This window comes from Bremia lactucae, linkage group LG8, assembly GCF_004359215.1.
Source record: "Bremia lactucae strain SF5 linkage group LG8, whole genome shotgun sequence".
Lineage (NCBI taxonomy): Eukaryota > Oomycota > Peronosporomycetes > Peronosporales > Peronosporaceae > Bremia > Bremia lactucae.
The window spans coordinates 3461032-3479003 of NC_090617.1; the positions used below are offsets into that span (position 1 = coordinate 3461032).

The 17972-nt window shown below is 43.8% G+C and overlaps 1 protein-coding gene across 1 annotated transcript; it reads right to left on the bottom strand.

The window, feature by feature from the left end:
• Positions 1-10315: 10315 nt before the first annotated feature.
• CCR75_007124 (uncharacterized protein) lies at positions 10316-14529 on the bottom strand. The gene is made up of 4 exons (XM_067965188.1): positions 12535-14529; positions 12105-12467; positions 11396-12037; positions 10316-11330 (listed from the first exon to the last, which is right to left on the bottom strand). Exons 1-4 carry the CDS (start codon positions 14479-14481, stop codon positions 11238-11240), a joined length of 3045 nt encoding a protein of 1014 aa, XP_067815537.1. The 5' UTR covers positions 14482-14529; the 3' UTR covers positions 10316-11237.
• Positions 14530-17972: the final 3443 nt, after the last annotated feature.

Genomic DNA, 17972 nt, shown 5'->3' on the forward strand with positions numbered 1-17972 from the left:
GACGAATGGGTGAAGGAAATTGTGTTTAATCAAAGAAAAATGGGCTCGTGAAAATACAGCATGTGGTGATTGGCTGAAATTGAATCGACGTTGATACAGGGGTCACCCAGCATGTTAACGGAAAATTTACGTCGTTTTTATAAGACATAAATATAGACTATCACGGGGTGTCCCGTTACATAAATAATATTTCTCACAAAATATTAATAGATTTTATGTTCTTTGAGAGGAAATAAAGAAAAAAGTACAAAGATGTTCTCTTTATTAATTTTGACTTAAGAGTTCCAATGTTACCAACTTTGATAATTTTGACGCAATAAGATATTAGTTCTATTTATTGGTTTGATTTAAGCTCCTCCAATCGGTATAAGACACGAGTGTGCGGTGCGCAAGTAGGCGCCATACATAATTTGTAATTAATATAATAAAATCAGTAATAGGTAGAAGTTCGTTTCGTGATAACTTAATATATTAGTGCAGCTTTACTTTTTCTCTATTTTAAGGCCTAAAACTAGCTTTTAAAAGCTAAGACTACTTAGCTACCTGTAATCTTCCTCTGCACGTCGTGCACGTGAAGTAACTGAGCCACCCCACCTTCACTGTTATCAGTGTAGGTTGACTAGTACTGTCGTCAGTGCTAGTAAAGGGTCCCGTTAACAGACACTATCGGCCAGAAGGTCGTAACGCAAGGGACAATTACTTCTCGAAATGGCTAAATAACTTGCAGGATCCTTTATGCAACGGGCACCTTTCACTAGTACTGATCAGTACTAGTCAAACTTACGCTGATTACAGTGTAGGTAAGGTGTCTCGAAACTTCACGTATACAAGGATACAAAGGAAGGTTTCTAAGTAGCTAAGGGCTTAAGCTTAAAGGAATAGAATTAGGAGAAAGTAAAACTGTATTAATATATTTAATTACTACGTAACGATCTACTTACTTCTGAATTTACTATATTAATATCTAACTAAGTATGCACCTCCTTGCGCACCGCACAATCGTGTCTTGTAACGATTGGCGGGGTTGATTTAGACTTAAATTAAACAATCACTAGAGCTAATGTCTTATTGCATCAATAATCCCAAATTTGTCGTATTGGAGTTATTAAAGTCAACATTAATGAAGATAATAATTTTGTACTTTGTTTATTTCCTTTTATAGGAAATAATAATTTATGTTCGTTTCATTGGAAATAATTATTGTTATTCCTCTTATAGGGAATAATACTTATGTAACGGGACACCCCGATAAATGTTACACTCCTTTCTTTAACCCAACAGTCACTATAGTGACTGATGTAGGGTGACAGAAAAGATTATTAAGTCTTTCCCTGTAATTTGCATTATTGGTTCCAATCAAGCTACCCAACTTATATGCACTATTGATTTAATCAGAACACCGATTTTGTTTGCATTATTGATTTTGGCCAACATCAAGATGGCGACTAATAAGTTTGTGCGCGTGAACCGTGAGGCCGCTAAGCTGGCAGTTGCACGGATTAGTGTAGCCGTTGGTGAGACAAATGTTTCAGTAGACGCTCATGCAACTACTGCGGGGAATAAGTCACCCCCTACTCCTATTGTAGGTGACTGGAACATGTCATCTGCTGATGACATTGCATGTGACGGTGACAAGTCACCTGCTACACCAATTGTAGGTGACTGGACCAAGCCACCTGCATTGCCCGACTCAGTATCTACTGTAAAGGCCGCCGGATCATCCGGGGCTGAGTTCGTCAAACCTTTGTGCTTTAACGTGACAACCAGAAAGGTGATGACGAAGTTGTTCGACTCGTCGGAGTCATCATCAGTTGACTCCGTGGGCGATGACCACTCTGGGGACGTTAGACGTTAGTATGTGTCACCAGGATCTTAGTAATCGTGGGGGAAATAATGCTGCTGGTGGTGCTAGTTTGCATCGCCAAAAAAGGGTGAATGTAGGGATCTCTTCCAGGGCCAAGTTAGCGTTAACGTTGACATGAGCCACCAGGAGAGGGGCCGCAGTACGTTGCAGTTCGCTCGTGAAAAGTGGTCTTAGTTATTCTCTAAGGGAAACCTCATCCGTTGGTCTGGTATGAACAACGATCAATATCATATTCCGTTATTCGATTCATCCAGGCGTCACAAGCCTGGTAAGGATGAAGCGTAATTCTTCATCGATGCCTTTTACCGGCATCGATGGTACATTTGCAAACGGGCAAAAGATGTCAAACCTTTGTTCCAAGCTTGGACAGCCTTTGTACATAATGTACAGAATATAGGCCGTGAGGTCTGGCTTGACAAGCTTAATGCTTTCCGTGAACGGCTCGAGAAACGGACCGTAGTCGGTGCACGCTATAAGTTGCACCGTTTATCTAGAGATGCAAGACATCCTTGCCTCTCATGGGGGGACTCATGCTGTTTTAATGGTGCAGATCATGCCCCTAAGGAAGCATATTCCCTCAAAGATCCCCATTGGAGGGCTCTCATCTCTTACGAGATGCGTCAAGGGATTCAGGACCTCTTAACCTTTTACGAGCGCGAGAAGTGCTCATTCTCCGATGGACCTTCTGCCGAGGAGGATGGGTCTCGTCTTACTGCAAGACGAGACCCGATATGTCCAACACGGTCCGCCGCATCAAGGTTAGAATCCTGTGCGAAACGGACCCACTGCTCCTCTTGCCAGCGGAAATTACCTGCTGATTCGGTTTTATTTTTTTCTCAGTGCGACCGGTTCGTACTGCGAAGATATCAGTGTTATTATTCTCATTAATAATTTTGCTAGCGATAATGAGTCTTTCAGCATCGCTAGCAATGTCAGTTAGGCATTATTTTCATTACTGAGTATGTCTGTTTCAATGTTAATTCAGTCAACATTGGTATTCTTCGCATTGACCTTGGGGACAATGCGTGATGAGCAAGAGCTTTAAGGCTCTTTGCTCGAGGGAGTCCCTCCCCCCTTGAATAAGAGTTACTCTAAAACAGGGTAGGTATACGTGGGTGGGGTAAGCCATTCACGAAAAATGGTTTATGCTTTGTAGAAGCATGTACTGAATTGTTAGACCAGTTCACGGGGTAACCCATGGAGTCGAAATATTAGACACGAGCACATCGTTTGGCTGTGGTCGACTCCGGGACGGCAGCAAGATGTATCATTTTGCTAAAGGGAACGACAAAAACAAGAATACCATTATTCTTGTGGGTGTCTTCGGGGAATCCGGAGACGAAGTCCATAGATACAAACTGTTAACACTGCCAAAACAGGCGGAGGTTGTAACGGAGCACGGGATGAAGCACTGGGGTTTACCCGTTCACAAACTTTGCAAGTACGTAAGTACTTGCGGACGAATTCATGCTGGCGTGGCAGTAGAAGTCGCGACTTAACGTGAGATAAGTCTTTTCACGTCCACGATGACCACTTATTGGTGCATCGTGCATTGTGGCACTCATACATGATGCGTAATCGCAAAATATCATGGTTGGGGATGACGACACGAGGTGTGTTGCCAGCAATGGCTGTATAATACAATAACCCATTGCTTGTTGTATCTCGATCTGTCGAGGATCGATAAAATTTCGACGATACAATTAAGGATGGTTAGGATTGATTTCTAAGCGAATCCATCAACCCTTTAAGTGCCTTATGGTCACTGTTTGCGCAGCCGGCACAGAATCGCGGCTTGAAAGGGCATCAGCGACGACGTTAAGTTGTCCTGGTTTATACTCCACGGAGATGTTATACTCCGCGAAGAAAGACAACCATCTCGCCATTCTTTGGGAGATGTGTGCGTAAAGACGCATGGTCTCCCATGAGATAGACCCTAAACTTAGCCTGTGCATAAGTCAGCCAAGGGATTTCTTGTCGTGCACTGGATATTGCGTTCAGCTAGTTGAAGCTGACGCGATTGATAACAGACGACGCGCTCGGATCCGTCTGTGCCATATTGCATTCACAGCCGATTGCAAAATCGCTGGCGTCACAGACCCCATGAAAAGGTCGATCAACTTTGCTTGATACCTTCAAAGGAACGCTGACAATTAGCGTTCCATGACCAGTTTATATTCTTTTTCAACAAAGCGGAAATATTTACTGTCATTTCAGTATAGTTGCGTGAGTACTTGTGCAGGTATGCCGCTAAGCTGAGGAACTTTCGAAGTCCCTTGACGGCAGAGGCCAAACGGTTATTGCCTTGATCTGTTCCGGATCCGGGCGCAGTCCGTATTTACTCACGATGTACAGAAGATGTGGTATTTTGCTTGCAACAAATATACACTTTTTGAGATTTTAATACAACTTGTGCTTCCGCATAAGTGTAAGAAACTTTCGGACTTGGGCTTGATGTACTTCAAAAGTCCGAATTTCCGTTCGTGGCTCTACTATGGACGAAGACAATATTTAAATAGTTCGGTGCGAATCCCTCACCGATCTTAACAGATTGGTTACACATCTGTTGAATGTCGCAGGGGCATTACTAAGTCCCTGTGGCATGACTAGCTGACTGCTCTGAACGAGATATCCTGTTCATGCATAAGATTCTGATAGTATCCATACATCAGATTTATTGACAAAAAGATAGTACTTTTTGATATATCATCAATGATTACGTCTTTTCGTGGTATCGGCGTTTGGGCCAGTACCGTTGCAGCGTTTAATTTATTGAATGCATGCACAATCCGCCAATCTCCTGTTTCTTAACGCACACGGAAGCCACAGAAGGTCGAGGAGCTATATGGGGGAGTTGGCTTCCTCACATGGCCCGCTGCTAAGCGTGAGCGAAGAATTTGCCGATCGCTATTACTTGTTCACGAGGCAATGGCCATTGCTTTATGACACAGTGTTTCGAACCTGGAATTAGGTCGATTTCGTGTCGAGTGCCATAATCCATATGCAACTCGCTCGGTACTGATTCAGATAAGACATCCTTGAATTATTTTAAAACCTGATATAAAGGATTTGTCTTCAATGACTCCCAGGATTAGGACGTGAAACGTTCAATCCGAGTCTTCTCATCGAGGACACTTTCGTCCATCGATGAGCTGCTAAGAATTCGTTCGTTCTCAATAAATACTATTGCCGACCAAATATCGACCACATAGTTGTCATCTGATACAAGTACGTAGATCTGCTTGACTTTGTTACTACGCAGATCAAGCAAAAACCGTTTCGGGTCTAACATTGGAAACTGAGTTATCTCCGAAGTAAACTTCGGTGGCGCTATTCGATCAAGTGTATAAGCGCCTGCAGTTAATTCATTGTTTATTTAGGCATTTATCGTCTCAGTTGCCATTTTGACTTATTTTCAAACGTACTTGGGAACCTTTGACCACAGGTTTCTAGGAACTTATTCCCCCAGATTCTTGGGGACTTATTCCCTCATTTTTCCTTTATGGAATATCCTCCCCAACTGCCTCAAGCTGTGGTTGCGCTACCACAGCGAGATCCTCTACGATCGACTCTCCAGTCGATCTTGGACTTTCGCTTTGGGCTTTATAGAAAAGCGTCTCAATTTTTCCTAGATGTTGCTGTTTGAGCAAACATCCTTGTTTTGTACCACTCAACTTATTGAAGTGGTCAAACTTCGACGCTGCCTGTGCTTGTGCACAGCCGTCAGAATCTAACTCCACAGTGTGTTCGGCATTCACACCGAGTTCTTGTGCAGTCACGCTAACGACCAAACGCCAGGTGAGGCCATCGCTTTTACTCGTAGGGCTACCACACGCTTGTGGAGGCTCCGAGACGTTCATCAGTTGGCCATCTGATGAATAAGGGACAGGCATCGTCAGGACTTGATGCTGCCAATTTATACATGGCTCGTACTTTCTGAGCCATGGTAATCCAAGGATGATATCAAATTTGCCATCAAAATCTAGTACGATGAAACCATCATCGTACTGTTTACCCTTTCACGTGTATTGAATACCAACCACACGTTTCTTAACCGTTATAGATGCGCCTGTTGCTAGGCGCACTGTCATCTTCGTTAAAGGGAATCGCGCTCAATAAATTCGAGCCTACGATCTTCTAGCGATTGGCTTCTAATAAAGTTATTTAACGCCCCACAATCGACTAAGTACTTGAGGGAAAATTTATTTGACACTTTTATTTTCAGGATGATGAGGGTAACCTCATCGCGCAGAGCATTTACACACAATCTTTGTGTGTGAGGTGCAACTTTCGTCAAAAGACCTGATAATTCTTTGACGTTGCTGGATCAGTAGGGTGCTCCGCACCTACTGTTTTTTTACGATCCACCACGCCGTTGCGATTTTGCAACAGCGTCGGATCCGCGTCCTCCGTTACTCCTAGCAAGAGGTCGGTCTTTTCGCTCAGTGTTTTTAGGCATAGGCCGTGGGGCACTACACTCATAGGCGTAGTGGCACATTTTTTGACAACCATTACATTTCTGTTATCGTTTGTTACTTGAAGAGCGAGGTTTCTCGCTCTCTATATACGAGAGGTCCACGAGTTCTAGACCTCCGTTTCTAGTCGTTTCGGTGGACGATAAGCACCAGAGTAGACAAAAGGCTGTTTAAGACTGAAGTCTTCCTGTTCCGCTATAGAGATCGCTTGGTCTAGCGACTCTAATTCTAGCCAGAACAGGTGGGTCGTAACAGGTCCGTCTGCAAGACCTTTAATAAACACAATTTTCTGTGTTTATTCGTTAATTAGACAACTAACGATACAATTGACCAGGTATCGTGTATTTTGGGATACGCGTGTAAATCACGCTTGCCCTGCTTCAAATCCAGGAGCTCAGCTCGAGTCTTGAAATTTGGCACGTGGCGGCTCAAATGTTTGTCTGAGCCGGGTTTCTGAGACCTCATACGACCCAAAGACTAATGGATCATGAAGCTTGAGCTCCAAGGCCCAAGATTTGACATTTCCGGCTAAATTTGATACGCCAGATTTCGCTTTCGTCGCATCATCACTGATACGACTAGCTTCTATGGCATCGTCTAATTCGACGAACCCTCTCAAGAGGGCGTCGCCTTCGACTGCCTTAAGGTTAGAGATTTCGGTCCTTAAGCTTTCGGGTCGATGCTTAAGCGTCGGTCTATTCGAAACATGTAAATGCTGCTGTCTCAACAGCTTCAACTGTTGAGCACTCTGTTCTCTCACCATCTCTGTGTTTTGAGAGCCTTGCTGGTAAAGCAAGGGTACTTTCTCTTGGGCCCCGTTGAGCTCGTGTTGAATGAAATGGCTGTGGCCGCATGCTGTTCATCTATGCCCAGAGTAAACAGCATAGCGCTGACAGCTGGACAGCCTACGACCGAACTCATTCGTTCGATCGCTCTATATTCATGGTCACTTAAACGAGAAAACCTTTCACGCGTTGCGTGATATCCTTCTTGAGGGGCTATTAAGCTCCCTCCTTCGTCATCCAACATGTCCACGTTGGATGGAAGGTGCGTGGGCGTTGAACGGACTATGAAGTGCCACCTGGTGTAACGAAGCATCTTTCACTAGCACTGATCAGTAGTAGTAAACCTTACACTGATTACAGTGTAAATCAAGTGCCCCGAAACTTCACGTACACAAGGGTACAAAGGAAGGTTTCTTAGGTGCTAAGGGTCTTAAGTTGAAAGGATTAGAACTAGGGGAAAAAGTAAAACTCTATTTATATAATTAGTTATTTACGTAACGATATTCGATCTACTACTGAACTAATTATGTAAATATCTAATAAAGTATGGCGCCTCCTTGCGCACCACACAATCGTGTCTTGTAACGGTTGGTGGGGCTGATTTAAACTTAAATTAACCAATCAATAGAGCTAAGGTCTTATTGCATCAATAATACCAAATTTGATATTATCGGAATTATTAAAGTCAAAATAAATAAAAAGATAATATTTTTATAAATATTTCTTTGTTTATTTCCTTTTAAAGGAATATTACCTATGTAACGGGACACACCGTTTCAATACAGCTCTTCGAAAAATTGAGCTTGCATTAAAGCATAAAAAATACCTTACGGTGATTCTGTTTGATTGCATTTTAGAATTATTCAATAAAATACATCCTTTTTTAATTTTTAGAACTTAGAAATCACTCAAAACCTACCAATTTATAAAGATAACTAAAATATTAAGACATGGATTTTACATGTTGACACTTCGATTGTAAGCCGTTAATTTGGTACAATTTACATTATGCTTGAAGTACCTTTTTTCTATTTTTCGGTAATATCATCAAGTTCCGCCTGGCTGGTAGCCGGATTCAAATTTAAGGTAATTAGGGTACGGATTTACATTTTAAACATATGTGATTCAGATCCCCTTTTGGTCTAAACAGCGTGGCGTGTCTTCCTAAGGCTTGCGCTCTGATCAGTGAAAGTACTGAGCCCTCGTAATGTATATACTATCGGCGCGAGTTGCCACTCGGTTCTACGAACCACTGAGAAGACTCATGAAGCCGTACGAGCTTGTGCGACTCTTTATGTTGTTGCACTTATCAGTTTTATCGAATATGTGATACTTTTGAGTCAGTTGGTCTTTCTCTGACTTAAAAGCGAGGTAGCTTCGCTTTACTTGGCAGCACTCGCAGTAAATTCACGCCTTAGTCTATATACGACATACCCTATGTGAGGATGTTTATTCCTAAACCTCTAAGAGGCGAAAGGTTTAGTGTTTGAAAAGCTTAAAGCTTTGTTTGGCCCGAGAAAAAAAAGATAATGTCTCTGGGCTCAGAGGTGCTTGGTGCAAGACTACAAGCCTTGATGCACTGTGAGTCCAATCTTATTGAACAGGTCCATGATTACTTAGCGGCATATCTACCAGCTAGTACGTTCCGCATCTTATCGATAGTCCAAGGCTCGCCCTCGTTTTTGGGTTTAACAAAATGAGGCCAAAGAGGAAGGAAACCTATTTTTTTATACGAGAGAAGGAATGGCTATGAACTCAGCTTTGCTCCAAACAGAGACAAGAGCGAGTTGCCTTGGCCATTCTCAAGCTCGCTAGCAAAGCCAGAGTGGGCTTTCACAGCTGACGTTTATAAAGTGACACGTCTATAGACGTCGCATTTCCCACGCGGGACGCGCCCAAACAACAATTGGCTCGCGCGGACTAGTGTACGTGAAATAACGTAAGGCACCACTCGCAACTGAAGCAGTGCGAAGTGGATTTGTACTGAAGCAGTACAAGTTGTAGTGCCCCGTTACAAGACATCCGTAAATGCGAGGCTAAGGTCCTTGGGTTCAGGTCAATTAAACGAACCTGATGTGCTCAAGGAGATAACATGGTGTGTCTGTCTATAAACGGAAGAGGACTAAAAATCAAATCCAGCGTTTAGCACAATGTCAACCGCCGCTTTAAAAGTAGTAGGGACACGCCCGTATTAAAAACTTCCCTAAGATGGCGACTAGAACTACTTCTTGTAACGGGTTTTGCTGCATAGCAGCAATAAGTTTTCTTTTTGTTAATGGACAGGAGTGGTCTTCGCTCGGATCATTCCATAGCGCCTTACATGCAAAGAGTGCGAGAACGCTTGATACCGGCTCGAATTCCGCGAAAGAAATACTGGTAGAAATTTTAATTTATGCGTGAATGCTTTCAAGAACAATTTGTTGGTTGTCAAGAAATGCTCTACTATCAAATGTGCTGTTAATTAGGAAATCGTAACTTTAAAGCATTGGTCTAAAGTTACGATTTCCTAACTTTAGACCAATGCTTTAAAGTTACGATTTCCTAATTAACAGCACATTTGATACACAATCGTAACTTTAAAGCATTGGTCTAAAGTTACGATTTCCTAACTTTAGACCAATGCTTTAAAGTTACGATTTCCTAATTAACAGCACATTTGATAGTAGAGCATTTCTTGACAACCAACAAATTGTTCTTGAAAGCATTCACGATGTCGTTCATTATGACCGGTTGCAAAGTATCCATTCCGACTCGCTTAGTTCAATCATGCTTGTTCTCAATCTCATCCACCAAACGTCAATGGACTTCTCCTTCCTCTGGATCACGCAACGTAAAGTCGCCACGCTGGGGAGCTTCGCAAAGTCGCAAACATGACCCTTGGCGCAATAAGGAACGCCGTCCTCCGCTTCCAAGTACAAGTAACAACAAGAACATTCCCGAAATAATAGGAGAGGGAGTCTATGGTCTACACAGTGTACTGCAGGCACTGGAATGCGGTCACCGAAAGACCCACGCATTGTATGTCCGAGAAAAGGCCACACTTGGCCAGCGCATGCAGAAGAAAAAGGAGGATTCACAAGCCCTCGAGCGTATTAAAGACCTGGCCACAGCGATTGATCTACCGGTCCATTCGACGACCAAATGGATGCTCAATCACATGACCGGTGATAAACCTCATCAGGTCCGTCTTCCTTTTCCAAAATTTGGAATGCATTATGCTTATTTTTCTAAATTTATGCTTTGTAAGGGAGTCGTCTTAGACGCAGCTCCCATTCAACTTAACGAATTCGTTCCTGGAGCCCCATCGGGTAAGAAATGCAATACATTCTGTAGCATGTACGCAATGTTATAACATTTCAGTAGACTTTACAAAGTCAGAGAAATCGCCCGTGATTTTAGTGCTCGATGAGATTCACGATCCTCAGAATTTTGGAGCAATTCTTCGGTCAGCTCACTTTTTGGGCAGTTTTGCTCTTGTCGTGAGTGATCAAAACAGCGCGCCACTATCTCCTGCAGTCTCCCGTGCTTCAGTCGGTGCGTTGGAAGTTCTGGTTGCCAATGTACGTTAAAACGACGCTCGTACGAGTTGATTCTGTATATCGAAACACAAATGATTTTGTTTTGTTTTCAGAATAAACTTTTCAAAGCGAGGGATTTGCACGAAATGCTTGCAATTAGTCGGGACTTTGGGTGGCATATTGTTGGTGCAAGTACCGGTTCCAATTCGATTACGTCGACCAAGCTATCAGGCCGTTGTCAACCCACGATTCTTGTCATGGTATCTTCCACTACTTTTCAGCTGCTATGTCGAATACAATGGACTCATTCTTAAAAATTTAATGTCACGTAGGGAAATGAACACCGTGGTCTTCGAAAGGGAATTCGTGAATGTTGCGAAGAGATCGTGATTATTCCAGGTGCACACGTGTTTCTAGTTAAGACAATATTCAAAGACGTATGGCTTACATTGATTCCGTGACAGGTCAAACAACAGACACGCACGTCGACTCCCTTAACGTCAGCGTTGCTTCTGCCATTTTGCTCTATGAGCTCTTACATCATTAAACGCAATCAAAGCTTTCTCTTGAAAATCTTTTGCTGGGAGCAATTACCTCAGCGTAATGTTTGTGTGATCGACACAAGTACAGAAGCCGATATTGCTGTATACATTTGAGCACCGCTGTCTTTAGAATCCAATGTGCTTGGCTACTCATAACATCAAATGAATTATTGTCTCAACGTCGTATATAACAGAACGTGTGCATGCTTACATCATCCATTCCAGGAAGTCGGGGGTGTCCTAAGCACACGGCCATGGTGAATCTTGTTGGATCTGAAAAGGGGGATACCGTCAAAGTGATCGTGTAGTCGACCAAGTGTTTTCGTGGACCTTGATATTCGACGTTTGCTAATGGCACGTGATGATACGCGACGTCACCATTTGAAAGCACACTCTTGACATAAATCTGAAAACTATTGCGCATATTTGTCAATACGAATTGAATCCGTTGCTTAAATGGCACATGCGCTGTAATTTTTCGACATTTCGGCTTTAGAAGTCGATGACTTGTTGGTTCGATGATCGATGCATGCGCTGCAGCTATACAGCGATAATGAAAACATTCTGTATCACTAGCTGGTGTACAACGACCGATTGCAGCCGTTACGAGTGCAGTGGGCCACGTCTTGAAAACGCAAGCGACAAAAGCGCGCTTGAGATCATTTAACGAACAATGACATGACAATGTTTCGGATGAAAACCACTGTTTCGCTCCATACTGGCTGTCGCACATGAGTGCATTCAATTCAGCAGCTTCTTTATTTCTCCGTTGTATGTTTTCCGTAAGAAAGTCAGAATTACGAGCGTTTTGCAGCAATGCGACTACGAGTCCTAATCGGCCAAGCGCTATCAGCTACACGCAGGGAGAGAATAGAGCGTTAGTCGTACGACAGTCCACATTCGTATGCGGTCAGTACTACCTGTAACAATTCAATACGAGGCGAGGCGTTCAAGGCGTACGCTTTTACGTACACGGCAGACGCTACGTCGATCAGCTCTTGACACTTGTTTCGCATTTCAAGAGGTAGCTGCAGACTTGTAAAGGCTTTTGCTTCGTCCAAAGGGTGATAGTCTTCACTGGTATTGTTCGTATGTCCAGTGCTTACACTTGGACTCGTGCTAAGCATGACCGACATCGATGCATACTTAAGCGGGATCGGCGCATGCGATACTGACGCCTTTAAGAACGAGCGTACGTGCTGGCGAAGACCAATCAAGCAATCGACAAGTTGAAAAGGAGCATCAAAGCTATCTCGACCTAACGCTGGCCGAAGTTGACGGATCTAAATGCATACAAACGATACAGCAATGAAAAAACGACCAAGGCTTGATGGAAGTAGCATAGCTTACCGCTTTGAAAGACTCGAGAAAACTTTCATCGGAAGGAGGGAGTCGAAGAATGTTCATTGATACTGCGATTCGTGAAGATACGCTAGATGCGTGCATTGTTGACGTCGAATTCTTGAGGAAAAACAAGCTCGATTTCGAGGAGGGTCTAGTCTTGACAGTTCTGGTCTTGGAAAAAGGATCGAGGAGAGATATCAAGACTTGGCCCGTGCGTTTTAGAAATTGACACTGTCCACTGCGTTGAACTTCTTGTCTCACGCGGTCTAACAAAACATTATCGGCTTGTAGCCCTTTCAAGCACTTTGTTCCAACCTTTTGTACGGCCGTGAGAAATTGGTGCTGCCAGCAATCCCACGTAATGTTCCCTTCGTTTTCCTTTTCCAGACACTTATTGTCCTTCCATGTCAAAGTCGCAATTTGCAATACATAATCGACAAATCGCTCAACAGTCCAAGCACTTGATACATCACAGTATTGTAGCACATGCAACGTTTCGACACTATCGCAGCTCGAGTGCGTACCGTTAAAACTCAATAACGAGCTCACATCAGCGCTTGATATGATAAAATCGGTCGGCGTTCTTAATACATGTCGACACGTAAATAAACGACGCAACGAGTTGATCAATACTTGACGCAACGACAAGGAACGACCTCCATTGACACGAGCGAGGACATCAAAGTGAGCAGTGATCGTGCGTTCCAATACGTGTTGACTCCATCGTGCGGTACAAGCATTAGGACTGATCGACACTTCACTTAATCGAGCAATCGTGCGCGAAGCTTCCATTGCCACGTCTTCGTCAAGGTCTTCTAAGAGTGACAAGAGCACCCCACTCGACATCATCCGTCGCGTTTTTCTTTCAACAGCTTCCTGTGGTTCATCCTCAATCGTTTCATCCACTTGAGTCTTCACCAGCGCATGCTCCACCACGTCGGTAGCAAGCACAGAAGCCATGCTACGCATACATTTCGCAATTTCTGCTCGTACTAGACGTTTCGACGTATTGTTTCCAGCCAAACACAAGACAAGAAAGACTTTTTCAGAAAGAATTCGTGTCTCGTTTAAAGTTCGTATGAATTGGCGACTTGTAACTTCATTTTCAAGATTTGAATTTGCAACCGCCACAAGTACTTGAGCACTTAGAATTCGGACCTTGTCACTTTGTGCACATAGCACGAAATTTACCAATTGATCGAATTGAGAGGCAATAGCTGTATCATGGAGTGGCGTCTCGAAGGCAAATACTTCTCCTTTCTCGTGTAGTTGTAAATATCCACGTAAACAAATTGCTTGCATGCCACTATCGTGGTCTTGTACACATGTTGCTAGTAAAGACTTGAGTGGCTTGAATTTTTGAGTGAGTAAAAGGCAGTCGACAACGATTGAAAGCATGTTTCGACGGAGCTTGAAATCGTCGCTAATACTCATACACTCCATGAGCTGCTCGCCCATAGCATCGACCTGGATCATGGGCTCCACAACTCCTGCTTTCACACTTAGTAGTTCGCGAAGTCCACGCAGAATGGCACTGACAACAATCGCACCACTACTTTCAGTGTTCTGAGTCATCGTTCCTTCGTGCTGCGTCGCCGATTGGGTCTGATTTTGCAGTAAAAACGAAAATAAAAAATCAATCGCTGCTGTGGATTCCACGCTGGGCGACGCGGCATACGAGCTATATTGTAATAAAAGACGGGCTTGTAAATGCGGGTCGGAAGTGTTCTGCAATTGAACACGAATGGCGTCTAGCGCAACCATTGAATGCGCTTGCGAGCTCTGTTCTGTAGTTGATGCAGGGAATTGAGAGGTATAGGTGGTCGAATTCGCTGCTGGAGATGAAGAGGATGATAGCCGGGGTCGCTTTGAGTCGTGGTCGGCTGCAGAGACCGCGCTGTCGCCGTCTGAAGCTGAGGTGGCCCATTCTCGATCGCGCTTGGACAAGCTCATGGTGTAAAGTGATGCTTAAGTAAATAGATGAAGTTGATTTGAATTTGGGACGGTTCTATTTTGAAACGTATTTAAGTAATTGAGCATCCCCTTTCCTCATCCTCTAATGGAGTGTGACTTTCAAAGTCCACCATTCCCTCATCGTCGAGGAAAGGGGATGCTCAATTACTTAAATAAAGTAATTAGACCCACCACTCGGGTGTGGTTCACATTTGTGACCAACCTTGTGTATGTGATGCACATAGGTGCATTCGCATTAGGAATGACGCCTAACTTAAATCCCATTTATTATGGGTAACAAATGTGGTCGCCGCCAGATATAAATTTGGCGGCCAAAATCTATTTTAAATTAGCTAGGGTTAGGGTTTTAGATTTAAATAATTAAATAAAGTGCAGTTTCCCTTTTTGATCTTTAAGCGTCAAGTGCCTTTCTAAGGCTTGCGCATTGATCTATAAGAGATTGAAGCCTTTCTAAGGTATATCCTCTTGGGCACTAGTTGCCACTTAGTTCTACGAACCCCTGAATCCCTTGAACTAGGATTCTTAAGCTTTGATAGCGTGTACGACTCCCTAAGTCGTTAAGCCCATTAGTTCAATAGAAATAAGTGACTCTCTGAGTCTGAAAGTCTTCCTCTGACATTAGGAGCGAGGTAGCTCCGCGACACCTGGTAGCACTCGTAGTCAATCTACGCCTGAGTCTTTACAAGACTGAATCCTCACGAAAATGGAAGAGGTTCCAGAACTGTCAGAAGGGCAACGTGCCGCTTATGACAAGCTCAAAACCTTGTTTGGGCTTGAACACGTGGAATTTATTATCTCCCAGGAACCAGAGGTCCTGTATGCAAGGCTTGAAGCCTTCATGCGATACGAAGCCCCCCTGATCGGCCGGTACATCTATGTAACTGATTCAGAGCCGAAGGCTCGACCTCTAGCTGTCAACAAGCACATGGTACCATCTAATAGACCGGAACCCATGGATCTAAGCCTCGTTGAGGAAAGAGAAGAGGCTTTTTTTAAGCTGTGGAACAGCATAAGAATATCCGTAGATGTTAAATTTACGGAAGCACGAAAAAATTACGTCCGGCCTGTCCCCTACGAAATACGCGTAAACCTCGAAAGAGCACCAATTCCGACCTATACCAAAAATCTGGTACGGTGCGGGAAAACGTCGATACCCAGTAGATACAGGGCGCCCTACTGGGGAATACCTAGGCTCTGTTGAACCTCTAGTAGGTGAGAATAAACAGAACCCAGCCCCTATTAGCTCGGTGTTCAATGGCACAGGGCGAGTGTACAAGCCTGGCTGCTAGTCTCTCAAGCGACTGTAAAGGGCTTTAATTAGCCGTGGTCAATTTTAATTGACACAGGAGCGTCTTGCAATTATGCTCGACGCCTTTTTCTTGAAGGAAGTCAACAGAACGTTGAGGTGCTTAAAGCGCATGAAGGTGATACAATCACTGTTCGCTTAGCGACTGGGACTCGTGTCACTATTCCCAAAGTTCCATTGATTTTAGGTATAAAGTTCTGGACTTTGACAGCATGGAACGCTGTCTCGTCCTTGATTTTGATTCGAGATATAATCTCAGCCTTGGTATGGCCTGGTTAGAACACCATGAGCCATGGATCGACGCGCAATGTTCCTAGCAAAGTTTTGAAGAGTCATGAACCTACCTTTGCTAGGCAACAAAAGCACTATTGGCGCGGATCATTGAATGAGTCTGTCAGTATTTTAGACATTGGCATGTCTGAGTTAATATACTCTAATGTTAAAAACATAAATTCTGAGCCCGACTCAGCAGAAATAAGTGGAACGGCACGTACTCCGTCGAGTGACACTCGTTCTAATAACGATTCACTGAATGCTGAAAGCATTGTTGGCCTAAGGCTGAATCATCAAGGGTGCAATATCCCTGGGATACGTGGAATGGAATGTCTAAGTCCATCGAGTGTGGTCGGCCGAGGTGGCGCCGACACTATTGGCGGTTCGCCAGGGCATTTTGGGTCAAACCCTTCTAATGCACGTAAAGCGGCACGTAAACGTTCGCTGGATTTGGAAGTTGAGTTACCTAACTCCTTGTCGGATGTCAAATTAAGCACATGTCTTGTGTAGAACCAATACAGGCTAGAAAAACCGGGGACGTTAATGTCCCGGCCTCTAAGAGTTGTAATTTCTCCTCTCCAAGACAGGATGGACACGAAGCGTGTATACCCTCACAAAGTGATAAGAGTGAGCAATTTCATACGCTTGTAAATGGTGTAACCGGTAACATTGAGGGGGGAGTTAGCCTTGCGGTAATCCTTTCGTTATATGCTCTTTTAGAGCTAGACGAAATGTCTATTGATGAGTGCCGCCGAAAGGCTAGCAACTTATCTGAGATGGTGGTCATTCGACCTACGATTGAGTTAAACTCATCGTCACTTCTGGACGAAGCTGTCCTGGATGACACAAAAGTTGCACTAAGTGCGCGGACATCGATCCTTAAAGATCCTACCGATTCATTTTATTCCTTGATTAAGGAATTCCAAGACGTGGTATGTAATAATCTACCATCTGTTTTACCTCCGGATAGAGGTGTCCGTCATGTATGATATATTTTTAAAAATTAAAAAAAATTCAATTGTAAATTGACTTGGTTTCGGGGACTAAATACTGTGTCACACGACAGTGGCCTTTACCAAGGAATTAGTGTGTCGTCATTGACGATTTCTTGCGTGCTAAGCACGAGTCTGGAATGGTACGAGAGTGCAAATCTTTTCATTCGACACCGACATTTTGTGTCAAAAGCTGAATGGTGAACGGCGCATTGTACATGATTGTAATAAGCTTAATGCTGCGACTAGACCAGAAAAAAACCCCAATTCTAAGAAAGGATGTTATTCAGAACAATATGGTGGGATGTCTAATGTACAGTGCATTGGACTTAGTCGATGGTTACTTGGAAAAACTTTTAAGCGATGTCGTCGTAAGGGCCAATACCAGCATCTGGTGAAGTGGCTAGGGTACCTCTCTTCTGTAAACTCTTGGGAGCTCGAGGTACCTCTTCGGCAAGATTACCCATACGCTATTGACGGTTTTGAGCGCCAAGCTCATTGTCAACTCGCGTCAAACGACGCTTCCCACCACTAGACGTGGGGATTAGGTGGATCTATTTCCTTTGTGCGGCTTCGATCCATGGTTGTACAGTCAACCGAAGCACTGAAATATCGGCTAGACCTTTCTTCGTTTTGTGGCATAAATGCCGAACGTAACTGGCCTTTGATTTTAAGCTTAGCGAATTCGAAGCGAACTCTCCGTTCCAACCGAACATCACCCCTATCTGCAGACTCTCTGAAATTCCAAATATTACGGAGGCGGCGGGCCCGGTGGACCCAGTTCTCATTTGAGACTTCATCTTCACTCCTTCTTCGTCTGGAAAGAAAAACGATCGGAATTTCCCTCATGTAGGTCACCGAAGCCCCACGGGCTTAATCACGTAAACTCGTGAGGTGAA

Bases quoted from the DNA above. Each gene is read 5' to 3' on its own strand.
- CCR75_007124 (XM_067965188.1), bottom strand. From the start codon at position 14,481: ATGAGCTTGTCCAAGCGCGATCGAGAATGGGCCACCTCAGCTTCAGAC. The intron at 12,468-12,534 runs GTAAGCTATGCT...GTATGCATTTAG, and splicing joins TTCTCGAGTCTTTCAAAGCG to ATCCGTCAACTTCGGCCAGC. The intron at 12,038-12,104 runs GTAGTACTGACC...CCCTGCGTGTAG, and splicing joins CTCGTATTGAATTGTTACAG to CTGATAGCGCTTGGCCGATT.